The 13,955-nt window shown below is 38.5% G+C and overlaps 1 protein-coding gene across 1 annotated transcript in view; it reads left to right on the top strand.

The window, feature by feature from the left end:
* Positions 1-13,955, top strand: part of FCHSD2 (FCH and double SH3 domains 2) — a 240,911-nt gene that overhangs the window by 91,460 nt on the left and 135,496 nt on the right. The window contains exon 5 of the mRNA XM_052652842.1: positions 11,299-11,443. Within this exon, the coding sequence (XP_052508802.1) occupies positions 11,299-11,443 (145 nt within the window). The remainder of the gene's footprint in view (positions 1-11,298; positions 11,444-13,955) is intronic.

Below are 13,955 nucleotides of genomic sequence, written 5' to 3'. Positions count from 1 at the left end.
CTTCCAAAGAAATCCCAGGGCTGATCTCCTTCAGAATGGACTGGTTGGATCTCCTTGCAGTCCAAGGGACTCTCAAGAGTCTTCTCCAACACCACAGTTCAAAAGCATCAATTCTTCGGCACTCAGCTTTCTTCACAGTCCAACTCTCACATCCATACATGACCACTGGAAAAACTATAGCCTTGACTAGACAGACCTTTATTGGCAAAGTAATGTGTCTGCTTTTCAATATGCTATCTAGGTTGGTCATAACTTTTCTTCCAAGGAGTAAGCGTCTTTTAATTTCGTGGCTGCAGTCACCATCTGCAGTGATTTTGGAGCCTGGAAAAGGGAGTGGCAAACCACTTCAGTATTCTTGCCTTGAGAACCTCATGAATACTATGAAAAGGCAAAAAGATAGGACACTGAAAGATGAACTCCCCCAGTCGGTAGGTGCCCAATATGCTACTGGAGATGAGTGGAGAAATAACTTCAGAAAGACTGAAGAGACAGAGCCAAAGCAAAAACAACACCTATTTGTGGATATGACTGGTAATGGAAGTAAAGTCTGATGCTGAAAGAGCAATATTGCATAGGAACTTGGAATGTTAGGTCCATGAATCAAGGCAAATTGGAAGTGGTCAAACAGGAGATGGCAAGAGTAAAGGTCAACATTTTAGGAATCAGTGAACTAAAATGGACTGGAATGGGTGAATTTAACTCAAATGACCATTATATCTACTACTGTGGGCAAGAATCCCTTAGAAGAAATGGAGTAGCCATCATAGTCAATGAAAGAGTCCAAAATGTAATACTTGGATGCAATCTCAAAAATGACAGAATGATCCCTGTTCGTTTCCAAGGCAAACCATTCAATATCATAGTAATCCAAGTCTGTGCCCTGACCAGTAATGCTGAAGAAGCTGAACGGTTCTATGAAGACATACAAGATCTTCTAGAACTAACACCAAAAAAGATGTCCTTTTCATTAAAGGGGACTGGAATGCAAAAGTAGGAAGTCAAAAAACACCTGGAGTAACCGGCAAATTTGGCCTTGGAGTACAGAATGAAGCAGGGCAAAGGCTAATAGAGTTTTGCCAAGAGAATGCACTGATCATAGCAAATACCCTCTTCCAACAACATAAGAGAAGACTCTGCACGTGGACATCACCAGATGGTCAATACCAAAATCAGATTGATTATATTCTTTGCAGCCAAAGATGGAGAAGCTCTATACAGTCAGCAAAAACAAGATTCCCTGGAGAAGGGAATGGCTACCCCTTCCGGTATTCCGGCCTGGAGAATTCCATGGACAGAGGAGCCTGGAGGGCTACAGTCCATGGGGTCGCTAAGAGTCAGACACGACTGAGCGATTTCACTTTCACTTTCCTCTTTCATGCATTGGAGAAGGAAATGGCAACCCACACCAGTGTTCTTGGTTGGAGAATCCCAGAGACGGGGGAGCCTGGTGGGCTGCCATCTACGGCGTCACACAGAGTCAGCAGCAGCAGCAGCATTCTGCCTTCACCTCTGCAAAGCCTCACCTCCTAATACCATTATCACCTTTGAGGAATAGGATTTCCAGATATGAATTCTGGGGGAACACAGAGATTCAAACCATAGCAGATCTTTTCTATGTAAATATTCCTTGGAGTTCCCTCAGCTTTCTAGTGACTATTTTAAGTAATCTTATCTATTTTCCTGTCTTTAAATATTGCCTATAGACTAGTAATGATCTGTGTTTTTATGAACTCTGCAGCTTGGGAACAGACCTCATTTTCTGTTAGGAATGTTAAGTAGCTGCTTCTCTGCTTTCACAGTTTCATTTGCCACAGTACCACCAACCATATATACGTCTTTGTAAAACAGGCCTACTCTCACCCCTTACTTGAAAATCTTGTATTGTTTCTCCCTTCTAATAGTATGAAATTTTTAAAGAATTATGATATCCAAAGCCACAAGGAATCTTGACCCCCAAATTACCCTTCTTTCCTCCTTTCTGGCTGTTTCTCTTTCTTTCATGCTTGGTTCCCCAGCTCTTGGGAGCTTTAAGCCGCAGCTGTATTGCAGTTCTTATCACACCTCAACTGGACTAAGTATCAGTCATTCCCTGCCTTTACTTCTGTCATCTAGGATGTGGGTAGTCTCCCTGTCTACTACCAAGACCAACAATACGTGGACACTTATTTATTAAGCACCATACTTTCTCCTTGTATCAGTCACTATATAAGTTAATCTTATATTATGAGTTTAACTTGCCAGCGTTTTCTAGAGTCTTCTTGATGTGTGATGTTGTTTTCCAAATCAAGAAAGATTTGTGATTTTGTTAATTTTTTCTTAAAAAAGGTAATAATGGTTTCATGTGCAGTTTTAAGAAATAAGACAAAGAGCACTCTGACAGTCTTCACTCAGTTTCCCCAGTGGTATTATCTTGCATAACTGTAATATAGCATCACAATTAAGAAATCAATATTGATACAATCCACCAATCTAGTTCAGAATTCACCAGTTTTACGTGCACTTGTTTGTATGTAGGTATATGCATAGTAAGTTCCATGGTGTTTTATCACATATGTAGATTTATGTGACCACTGCTGCAATCAAATAAATGTGTTGGTTTGTTTCCTAATAAAAATTTTTCCTGATAAGGTTTGATCTGTTTTCTAGTGTATTAGTTATATGAGAAATAGTTTACAGCATGATTTTAGGTGGTATATGGATCATTTTTTTTTTTTTAATTTTTTTGCCATATCATGCAGTATGTGAAATCTTAGTTCCCCCAGGAATCAAAGCCATGCCTCGTGCTTTGGGAGTGTGGGATCTTTTTTTTCTCATTAATTTTTTTCATTTGAGTTGGAGGATAATTGCTTTACAATATTGTGATGGTTTTTTTGCCATACATCAACATGAATTGGCCACAGGTATACATGTGTCCCCCCATCCTGAACCCCCATCCCACCTCCATCCCCACCCTATCCCTCTAGATTGTCCCAGAGCACTGACTCTGGGTGCCCTGCTTCATGCACTGAACTTGCACTGGTCATCTGTTTTACATATGATAATGTACATGTTTCAGTGCTGTTCTCTCAAATCATCCCATCTTTGCCTTCTACCACTGAGTCTAAAAGTCGGTTCTTTACATCTGTGTCTCCTTTGCTGCCCTGCATATAGGATCATTGGTCCTGTCCTTCTAAATTCCATATATGTGCATTAATACACAGTATTTATCTTTCTCTTTCTGACTTACTTCAGTCTGTAATAGGGGGAGTATGGAGTCTTAACCACTGGACCAGTGAGGAATCCTAGATTGATATTTTTTAATTCTACTAATTATAACTTAATTATGGCAAGTTTTATTTTTCAATTATAGTAGAATATAAATTGTAAGATGCATATATCTTAATTTAAAAGGTGAGTCATTTTAACAAAAAAAAGATAACAATGGTATAGGAGATATGAGGCACAAACTATGTAAGATATACACAAAGAACTTAGGATACCCTTTTATTAGAGTGAAGACACTTTTTTTTTTTTTACTTTTTATTTTATTTCTGGTTGCACTGGGTCTTCATTGATTCACATGGGCTTTCTCTCATTGCAGCATGCAGAACCTACTCTTCCTTGTGGTGCTCAGGTTTCTCATTGCAGTGGCTTCTCTTGTTGCGGAGCACAGGCTTCAGGTGCATGGCCCTCAGTAGTTGTGTCTTGCAGGCTCAATTTCTGTGTAGCATGTGGAATCTTTCTGGACCAGGGATTGAACCCATATCCCCTGCATCGGCAGTTGGATTCCTATCCATTGCCCCACCAGGGAAGTCCAAGACTCTTTTAAAAAAATTCTTTAATAGTGTTGCTGGGACCAAGAGCAATCTTATGTCAACAGAAGAGCAGAGGTTTGGAAGCCAGACAGATCCTGGATTTGAATCTGGTCTCCATCATTCCCTCCTCTCCTTCCTCCCATAAATATATATTGAGTGAGTGCCTGCTATGCCAGACCCTGTTCTATGTGCTGAGGATACTAGAGTGAATAAGACAAAGCTTCTGCTTTGTAAAAGTAAAAATATTAGAGTGTCTTCACTCTAATAACATTGAACATTGAAATCGCTCAGTTGTGTCCGACTCTTTGCGACCCCGTGGACTGTAGCCTACCAGGCTCCTCTGTCCATGGAATTTTCCAGGCGAGAGTACTGGAGTGGGTTGCCATTTCCTTCTCCAGGAGATCTTCCTAACCCAGGGATCGAACCCGGGTCTCCCATATTGTAGGCAAACACTTTACCGTCTGAGCCACCAGGGAAGTCTCTAATAAAGAGGTATCCTAAGTTCTTCGTGTATATCTTACACAGTTTGTGCCTTATATCTCCTGTACCATTGTTATCTTTTTTTGTTAAAATGAGTCACCTTTTAAATTAAAAATGTATATCTTACAATTCATATTCTATTCTAATTGATAAATAAAAGCCTTCATTCTAGTGAAAGACAAGACAATAAGCATATGAGTAATTAAACATTATGTCACTCTGCAATAAGGATAGTAAGCATAGTAAGAAGAATACAGTACTGAGAAGTGCTGGGCACTGCAGTGGCTATACTGTGTAGAGCCTAGCCTTCAGGAAGATAGGAGCAGAATCAGAGGGAGGTCGTTTAGGCTGTTCTAGTAATCCAGGTATAGGGCAGTGGTGGCTGAACCCAGGGTAGTAGCAGTGGGTAGACAGAGATAGACAGTTAATCAGTTTCCTTTATATTTTAAAAATCTAGTGAACAGTATTTCTTGGTGGATCAGGTGTGGAATATGAGGGGAAAAAAAGAATCAGTGATGACTCTAGTGGTTTTGGCTTGAACACCTAGAAGGTTTGAGTAGCTGTCAGTGAGGTGAAATAGATTAATAGAACATTTTAGGGAAATCAAGAATTTGATTTCAGACATTAAGTTTTAAGATACTTACTAAATATCCAAATCAGATATGTTAAACAGGCAACTGAGTGGTTACAGAAGATGTCTGAATTAGAAATTCAGGAATAGTCAGTATATTGACAGTCTTTAAAGCCATGAGACTGCATGAGCTTATCTAAGAGACTGTGTGGTTATGGGAGAGAAGAAGCTGACTGTGGGGACACTCCAGCATTTACAGGGCAAAGAGATCGAAAGGAACCAGCAAAGGAAACGAATCTGTCGCTAGTGAGATAAAAGTAGACCAAGAGAGAGTAATAATCCGGAAGCCAAGTGAAGAAAACATTTTAAGAAGGATAAATTAGGTCAGTACAGCTAATAGGCTGAATAATAGGCCTAAACTTGAGTTGACTATTTGGATTAGCCCACAGGGAGATCTTTGATGACTTTGACAAGTAATTTCAGAATGGTGAATGTTAAAGCCTTATTTGAATTGAATCAAGAGTGACCAGGAAAAGAAACAGAAGTAGTAATTTCAGACATTTCTTTCAAGGAGCTTTGCTGTTAAAGAGAACAGACATTGGGGTGATAGCTAGAGAGAAATGGAAGGGTTGATGGAAGATTTATTTGTTTATTTTTAAGATGGGAGATATATGAATATGATCCAGTGGAAAGGAAAAAGTTGATATTGTAGGAGAAAGCACAACTGCTGAATTGCTATTCTTGAGTTCAGTTCAGTTCAGTCACTCAGTCGTCCCAACTCTTTGAGACGCCATGAACCACAGCATGCCAGGTCTCCCTTCCCATCACCAACTCCCAGAGTTTACTCAAACTCATGTCCATTGTGTCAGTGATGCCATCCAACCATCTCATCTTCTGTCATCCCTTTTCCTCCCGCCTTTAATATTTCCCAGCATCAGTGTCTTTTCAAATGAGTCAGTTTTTCGCATCAGGTGGCCAGAGTATTGGAGTTTCAGCTTCAGCATCAGTCTTTCCAATGAATATTCAGGACTGATTTCTTTAAGGATGGACTGATTGGATCTCTTTGCAGTCCAAGGGACTCTCAAGAGTCTTCTCAAGCGCCACAGTTCAAAAGCATCAATTCTTTGGTGTGCAGCTTTCTTTATAGTCCAACTCTCACATCCATACATGACTACTGGAAAAACCATAGCTTTGACTAGATGGACCTTTGTTGGCAAAATAATGTCTCTGCTTTTTAATATGCTGTCTAGGTTGGTCATAACTTTCCTTCCAAGGAGTAAGCATCTTTTAATTTCATTGCTGCAGTCACCATCTGCAGTGATTTTGGAGCCCCTCCCCCCCCGCCCCCAAAAAAGTCTGTCACAGTTTCCATTGCTTCCCCATCTATTTGCCATGAAGTGATGGGACCGGATGCCATGATCTTAGTTTTCTGAATGTTGAGCTTAAGCCAACTTTTTCACTCTCCTCTTTCACTTTCATCAAGAGGCTCTTTAGTTCTTCTTCACTTTCTTCCATAAGGGTGGTGTTATCTGCATATCTGAGGTTATTGATATTTCTCCTGGAAATCTTGATTCCAGCTTGTACTTCATCCAGCCCACCGTTTCTCATGATGTACTTTGCATGTAAGTGAAATAAACAGGGTGACAATATACAGCCTTGACATACTCCTTTTCCTATTTGGAACCAGTCTGTTGTTTCATGTCCAGTTCTAACTGTTACTTCCTGACCTGCATACAGATTTCTCAGGAGGCAGGTCAGGTCATGTGATATTCCCATCTGTTTCAGAATTTTCCACAGTTTATTGTGATTCACAGTCAAAAGCTTTGGCATAGTCAGTAAAGCAGAAATAGATGTTTTTGTGGAACTCTCTTGCTTTTTTGATGATCCAGCTAATGTTGGCAATTTGATCTCAGGTTTCTCTACCTTTTCTAAAACCAGCTTGAACATCTGGAAGTTCACGGTTCACGTAGTTTTGAAGCCTGGCTTGGAGAATTTTGAGCATTACTTTACTAGTGTGTGAAATGAGTGCAATTGTGCAGTAGTTTAAGCATTCTTGGATTCCCTGGTGGCTCAGACATAAAGCATCTGCCTGCAGTGCGGGAGACCTGGGTTTGATCCCCAAGTTGGGAAGATCCCCTGGAGAGGGAAATGGCAGCCCACTCCAGTACTCTTGCCTAGAAAATTCCATGGATGGAGGAGCCTGGTGGGCTATAGTCCATGGGATCACAAAGAGTCAGACACGACTGAGTGACTTCACTTTCACTTTGAGCGTTCTTTGGGACTGGAATGAAAACTGACCTTTTCCAGTCCTGTGGCCACTGCTGACTTTTCCAAATTTACTGGCATACTGAGTGCAGCACTTTCACAGCCTCATCTTTTAGGATTTGAAATAGCTCCACTGGAATTCCATCACCTCCACTAGCTTTGTTCATAGTGATGCTTTCTAAGGCCCACTTGACTTCACATTCCAGGATGTCTGGCTCTAGGTGAGTAATCACACCATCGTGATTATCTGGGTCATGAAGATCTTTTTTGTACAGTTCTTATGTGTATTCTTGCCACCTCTTAGTATCTTCTTCTGTTATCCATACCATTTCTGTCCTTTATTGAGCCCATCTTTGCATGAAATGTTTCCTTGTTATCTCTGATTTTCTTGAAGAGATCTCTAGTCTTTCCCATTCTATAGTTTTCCTCTATTTCTTTGCAGTGATCACTGAGGAAGGCTTTCTTATCTCTCCTTTCTATTTTTTGGTACTCTGCATTCAAATGTGTTTATCTTTCCTTTTCTCCTCTGATTTTTGCTTCTCTTCTTTTCACAGCTATTTGTAAGGCCTGCTCAGACAGGAAGTCTTGAGTTAGAGGTTATATAATGTATAGATGTGAAAGATTGGCCTTCAGAGCATAAGTCATTTTTGGAGTAAAAAGAAGGAAAACAGTATATGGGTGCAAAGGCAGGGAAAGAGGGAGATGTGGAGGGAGCATTGTCTTCATGCTTCATTACCAGCTGATAAGTGTGGTCACATTAGAGGTTTGAGATGAGAGGGAAATGTAGGAAATAATTATCTATAAGAGTAAGCAGACGGGACTTCCCTGGTGGTCCAGTGGCTAAGGCTCCATACTCCCAATGCAGGGGGCCAGGGGTTCAATCCCTGGTCAGGGAAGTTGATCCCACATGCTGCAACTAAGACCCAACACAGTCAAAGAAATAAATAAAAACAGATATTAAAAAAAAAAAAAAAAAAGAGTAAGCAGAAAAGTAAATTAGGGGAATATAGTAGGATTGCTGAGTAACACGGGCTTCCCTGATAGCTCAGTTGGTAAAGAATCCGCCTGCAGTGTGATTCCCCAGTTTGATTCCTGGGTTGGGAAGATCCCTTGGAGAAGGGTAACACTAAGGTTTATTTGACATCAATTTAAAGTGAGAGTAGGTAGCATGATTATTTTCTCCAGCAGTGTTCTGTTGCATAGATATTGGTATGGTGTAAACAGAATTTTGGATTTAACCAAGTTTGGAAATTGTAAATTATAATGATGGAAAGAGAGTGAGGCAGAGGTAATAGGGTGTACATTAGAGAGTGATAATATTGGAAATCTAGGCTGGATAATGGGAGCCATAAAGGGAGATTATGAGAAGGGCGTAAAAGAGAATGGAAAGGAGGCAGGATGAAATGGCTTGTGGGCTCTGATTGGGTTGAGTAATTGTTGAAGTGAGAATCCTAAAGGGAGTGAGGAGAAGCAAGAGGCATTGGTCAGAGATTAGATGATTAAATTGGTATTAGAGTAGAGGGGTTAAAATAAATTTAAAAAGTTAAATCGCTCGCTTAGTCATGTCCCACTCTTTGTTACCCCGTGGAGACTCCTCCGTCCATGGGATTCTCCAGGCAGGAATACTGGAGTGGGTTGCCACTTCCTTCTCCAGGGGATCTTCCTGACCCAGCGATCGAACCCAGGCCTCCCACCTTGCAGGCAGACGCTTTAACCTCTGAGCCACTACTCATATAGAGTAGAGGGGTGGTTATTGATAGTGGCAAAGTCTAGGTTATGACCATGAGAGTACTAGTTCCTGGTGAATCGCCATAGAAAAATTTCTCAGCTTCTCCAAGCCTTACTTTTTCCTCTCTGCAAAATGGGGATAATGCCTGTCTTACAAAGTTGTCCTAAGGATTAAATGATGTAGTACATGTAAAATACATGACACAGTTCCTAGCATGTGATAGGTTCTTCAGAGAATTTCCTTGCTTTCTTTTATAATTTTGAGTCTAATTTCCTCAACTGAGCAGAATAGTAAAATACTGTAAATGCCCGATACCTTTCCTTATGTTTCAAAATTTTATATATGAAGCCTAGTGAAATGAAATTTTTAGGAACTCACTCTACAACCCATTATTATTTTTTCAATTGAAATGAAAAACACCACTGTCATTGAAACTACCACTATTATGTTAAGAAGAAGTTCTTCTACAAAGTACTTCTGTAGTATTTCTTCTACAATTCTGTGACTGTTACTATTTATTCATTTAAAAGAATCCATATGACAGAAATTTTCACATTATTTGCATTTATTTTTCCATTTGCCAGTAGAGGAAATGAAAGCATAGTGAGATGTGTTACAGAAGATTATATTGGTTAAACTAGAACTGGAACCCAGATCTTCTCACTAACTGGTAACCAGATTTCAGGCAATTCATGGTGTTCCACTGTTGAAAATATTTGCCTGCTATTTATTTGTCTGCTAATCTCTGAAGATCTCTTTTTAAACTCAATAATGAAAGGATTTTTCTTTTTATTTTACAGTCCTTATGATTTATACATTCATCCATCCATTCATTGTTTTCATTCAATACATACTTATTATAACCTTTCTAATTATTAGACCATGTGCTAGGCCATAGAAATACAATTGTGAGAAAGACATACACCCCTCCCTTCAGGAAATTTTTTCTATAGTGAGACAGACAAACGTTAACAATTACATAAAGATACTTATAATTGAAGGAAAAGTGCTAGAACCATGTGAACCATGTGAACAGGGAGGGATTTGATTGAGTCTGTGTATTGGCTTGGTAGTGATCATGAGACTTCCCTGTAAGTGTCAGTCACTCAGTCGTGTCTGACTCTTTGTGACCCCACGGCCTGAAGCCCACCAGGCTCCTCTGTCCATGGAATTTTCCAGCAAGAATACTGGAGTGGGTTGCCATTCCCTTCTCCAGGGTGACTTCCCTGAGGAAGTTCCATTTAAGCTGAGATTTGAAGGATGAGCAGCAGTCAGTTAGATGGAGGGGTAAAAGGAAGAAGGGGCAAGCGTGGATGAAGGAATTCTTTCTTCCCTATTCCCCTCATCTCCTAAGATTTCTTTTCTTGCGTCTAATGGATTTCCTGCTACAGAACATGGTCCCATATACTGCTGTAGTAGGAAATCCATTAGATGCAAGAAATCTTAGGAGATGAATATTATATCAGTGCAATATCTCTTTTTAGCAAAGTACCACTTATTGTTATAAGTTATAAAATATGTTTATAGCTAGTATAGGATCATGTTGGGACTAAGGCATTTAGGAAAGCAGAAGAGAAGGTTTGAAAAGGAAATTGACTACAGAAAGCAAAGGATGAATAATTCTTTGACTTTATCAAAAGATTGCTGTGAGCACATTTATCAAGCAAAGGTGATGGAACTTGGTTGGAATGACTCCCAAGCTGCAATGAGATGCTGGCTCTAACTTCCCGATGCAGGGATCGAACCCGGGTCTCCTGCACTGCAGGCAGACGCTTTACCCTCTGAGCCACCAGGGAAGCCACCCTAAGTGTTATTACAACAGTGAAACAGATGTAGAGCAATAATACCATAGACTTCTTTTGTCTAACAAATAGACTTCTCGAGAACATAAGCAATTGTTCATGATTTTTCTTCCAGTCACATCCATTTATGTAAGAGAGCAATATAATATAGTTGAAAGAAAAGGTACTTTAGAGGTATTTGTCTGTATCTCAGTACTGCCACATTCTTGTGTAAGCTAGGGTGATCTTCTAAATCTGAGCCTCAGTTACCTCCTCTCTAAAATCAGGAAAATACCTTAATGGAATAATGAAATTTGGTATTCATACTGACAGTCCTGAAACAGTGAAAGGCCTGGAAAGTCTGAATTATCCACTAATTTTTTATAGTGTTAGCTTTGTCTAGAATTGTAATCCTTGTATCACTTTACTCCGGTATCAAGAATAGCTAATGAATCAAAACAGCCCATTGTCAGGCTATAGAGAAATAGAATGTATTCCATGCTTCTGCTTGTTATGTATACTAAAAACATTACTACCACTATGAACCAATATAAATACCCTTTAAACTCTAAAGAACGTATTAATTCTGTTTGTCGGTGCTAGCCAGAGAGCAGAAGGTTAGGCAACTTATTCTTCCATTTCTCTGCCTAATACTTTTCTGTCCCTCTTTAAATTTAGGAGCATGTATCCTGTTTGGAAATCTTTTCTCGAGGGAACAATGCAGGTAGCCCAGTCTCGGATCAATATATGTGAAAACTATAAAAACTTCATTTCCGAGCCTGCAAGGACAGTGAGAAGCCTAAAAGAACAGCAACTAAAAAGGGTATTGTTTCTATTTATTCTTTTCCTTTAATATCTCATTACTACATTTATAGTCTGCAAGATTATGTTCAGTTGCATTTTACACTTTGAGTTTTTCTCTATGGTCCAAATGTTTCTGATTTTAACATAGACTTTCTGATTTCAACATGTTCCCTTTGGCTACTGTATTTTATTAATTGACAAAGGTGAGTGTGATATGAATCTGAAAGCTCAGTAAAGATTTCTTACAAATATCACTTTTCAATTTAACTCAAGGAAGTAGACCTACTTAGATTGGTATATATTAAAACAATTACAATATTATTAATCCCACTAAGTCTTGAGAAAATCTTAGTTTCAGTTTGATCCAGTTTGCATAATAATTTAAAGGAAATTGACACATCTTGACCATATATAGCAAACTTATTACCAAATTTGGGTTTACTCTAAGGTTTAATTATATGAACTACATAAAAGTTTTTAAATGATTATGCAGAGTTTTAAAATTCATGGAAAGAATAATGTGATTTTTATGAAAAGCTTGTGATTGAAAGTAGATAATTGAATTATATCCTCTTAGGAAATAGTTACAAGATTAGAGATTATCATGATGCCTATAAAGTATTTAAATGTTTTTTATGGAAGTATTAATACTTTAAAAATTATTAAAGTAATTATTTAAGGAAATAATATTTCACAAGCCATTGTTTTGATTCTAATTGTCTTTCGGATTTTCACTAATTTTTACAAACAAAAACTAAATAAACTAATCTTCCATGTTTGCCAAAGATGATTTTAGTAGCACAAAATCAATGTTATTAATAAATATATCTCTTTCAAGTGCTCACGTAGTATCAGTGGGTTTTTAACATATTTCTATAAGAATGCCTCTGCTCAGAATTCTCTTTCAAAATTTTCTTTCAAAACAATACATGACCACTGACCGAACAAAGTTTTCAATTGGAAGAAAAAATGTTTGTGTGTGTGTGTGTGTGTATCCATCAGCGCATGCAGAGAAAGAGTGGGAGACAGAGGTAAAGAACTGATCCAACTCCTTCCTAACTGGGAGAAAATATGATGTTTCAAATAGCCAGTTCATTCACCAAATCTAATTGAATTATTGGAAATTCTACATTTCTCAATATCAGAATATTTTGAAAGAGTTAACCGATTTGTGCTCTTCTATGATCTGAATTTCACTTAACATACCTGGGCAAAGAATGTTTGGTGAGGTTTGACAAGTCCACTTATCTGTGAATTAACTTATAGCCAGTAATAATGGTGCTTATGTTTTATCTAAGCAGCTGTTGAACACTAAATATATTTTGAGCATTCGAGGAGGGAATGGCAACCCACTCCAGTATTCTTGCCTGGAGAACACCACGAACAGAGGAGCCTGGCAGACTACAGTTCATAGGTCACAAAGAGTTGAACACAACTGAAGCAAGTTACACACACACCATATATTGAGCATACCTATCAGAACTCTGAAATTATAGATGGCAGAAGCTTACTTCAAACTGACTTAAACCAAGAAGAGAATATATAACTAAAAATTTTGGCATGGATGGAATCCAGGCAGGAGTGGATCCAGGAGCTCAAATGATGGCATTAGAATTCATGTTTCTTCCCATCCATTAGCTCTGCTTTCCCAGTGGCTTCATTCTTCAGCAACTCTCCCCACATTGTGCCGCCCCGACATGCCATATTTACAAATATCAGAGCTAGCAATTCCACATTTTCCACTTTCCCCAAAGTTCTAACAAAACTATCAGAATTGAGGCTCATTGATTTGTCTTGAGTTACAGAGGTTACAGTCCTCAAGCAAACAGAATGGACTAAAAATGGGAAAAGATGATTCTCCAAAGGAAAATTGAGATGGATTCCCAATGGAGCAAGAAAAGCAACACATGGCCACAAATATTGACTTCTCCAATTGTACTTCCCAAACTTTACAACAAATTGACTCCACATAGGATCAAAAATCATCTATTTTTCGTTCTGTACTCCAACCCTTTCTCAGTACTTTCTTTTTTTTTTCAGCCGCCTTTTGGATTAATCTTGTATTTTTCTTTTAGTGTGATGAGAACACTTAACATGAGATCTACCCTCTTAACAGATTTTTAAAGTGTGCAATACAGTATTGTTATCTGCAAGCACAATATTGTACAGACAATCTCTAGAACTTACTCATTTTGTATAACTGAAATTTTTTATGTTTGATTATTTTATGTATTTCATGTAAGTGGAATCATGCAGTCTTTGTTCTTATGTGACTGACGTATTTCACTTGGCATAATGTCTTCTAGTTTCAACCATGTTGTTGCATGGATGCATGCATGGGATATCCTTTTTTAAGGCTGAATAATATTCTTCTGTATTATATACCATATTTTTTTAATACATTCATGCATTTATCCACATTTTGGTTATTTCCATATTTTGACTTTTGTGAATAGTTCTGCAGTAAACATGGGAATACTAATATTCTTTGAGATCCTGATTTCACTTCTTTTGAATAAATACCTAGAAGT

Source organism: Budorcas taxicolor, chromosome 15, assembly GCF_023091745.1.
Source record: "Budorcas taxicolor isolate Tak-1 chromosome 15, Takin1.1, whole genome shotgun sequence".
Taxonomy (NCBI): domain Eukaryota; kingdom Metazoa; phylum Chordata; class Mammalia; order Artiodactyla; family Bovidae; genus Budorcas; species Budorcas taxicolor.
Note: the sequence above shows the minus strand (reverse complement) of the source record. Positions and strands in the feature narration are given on the sequence as shown.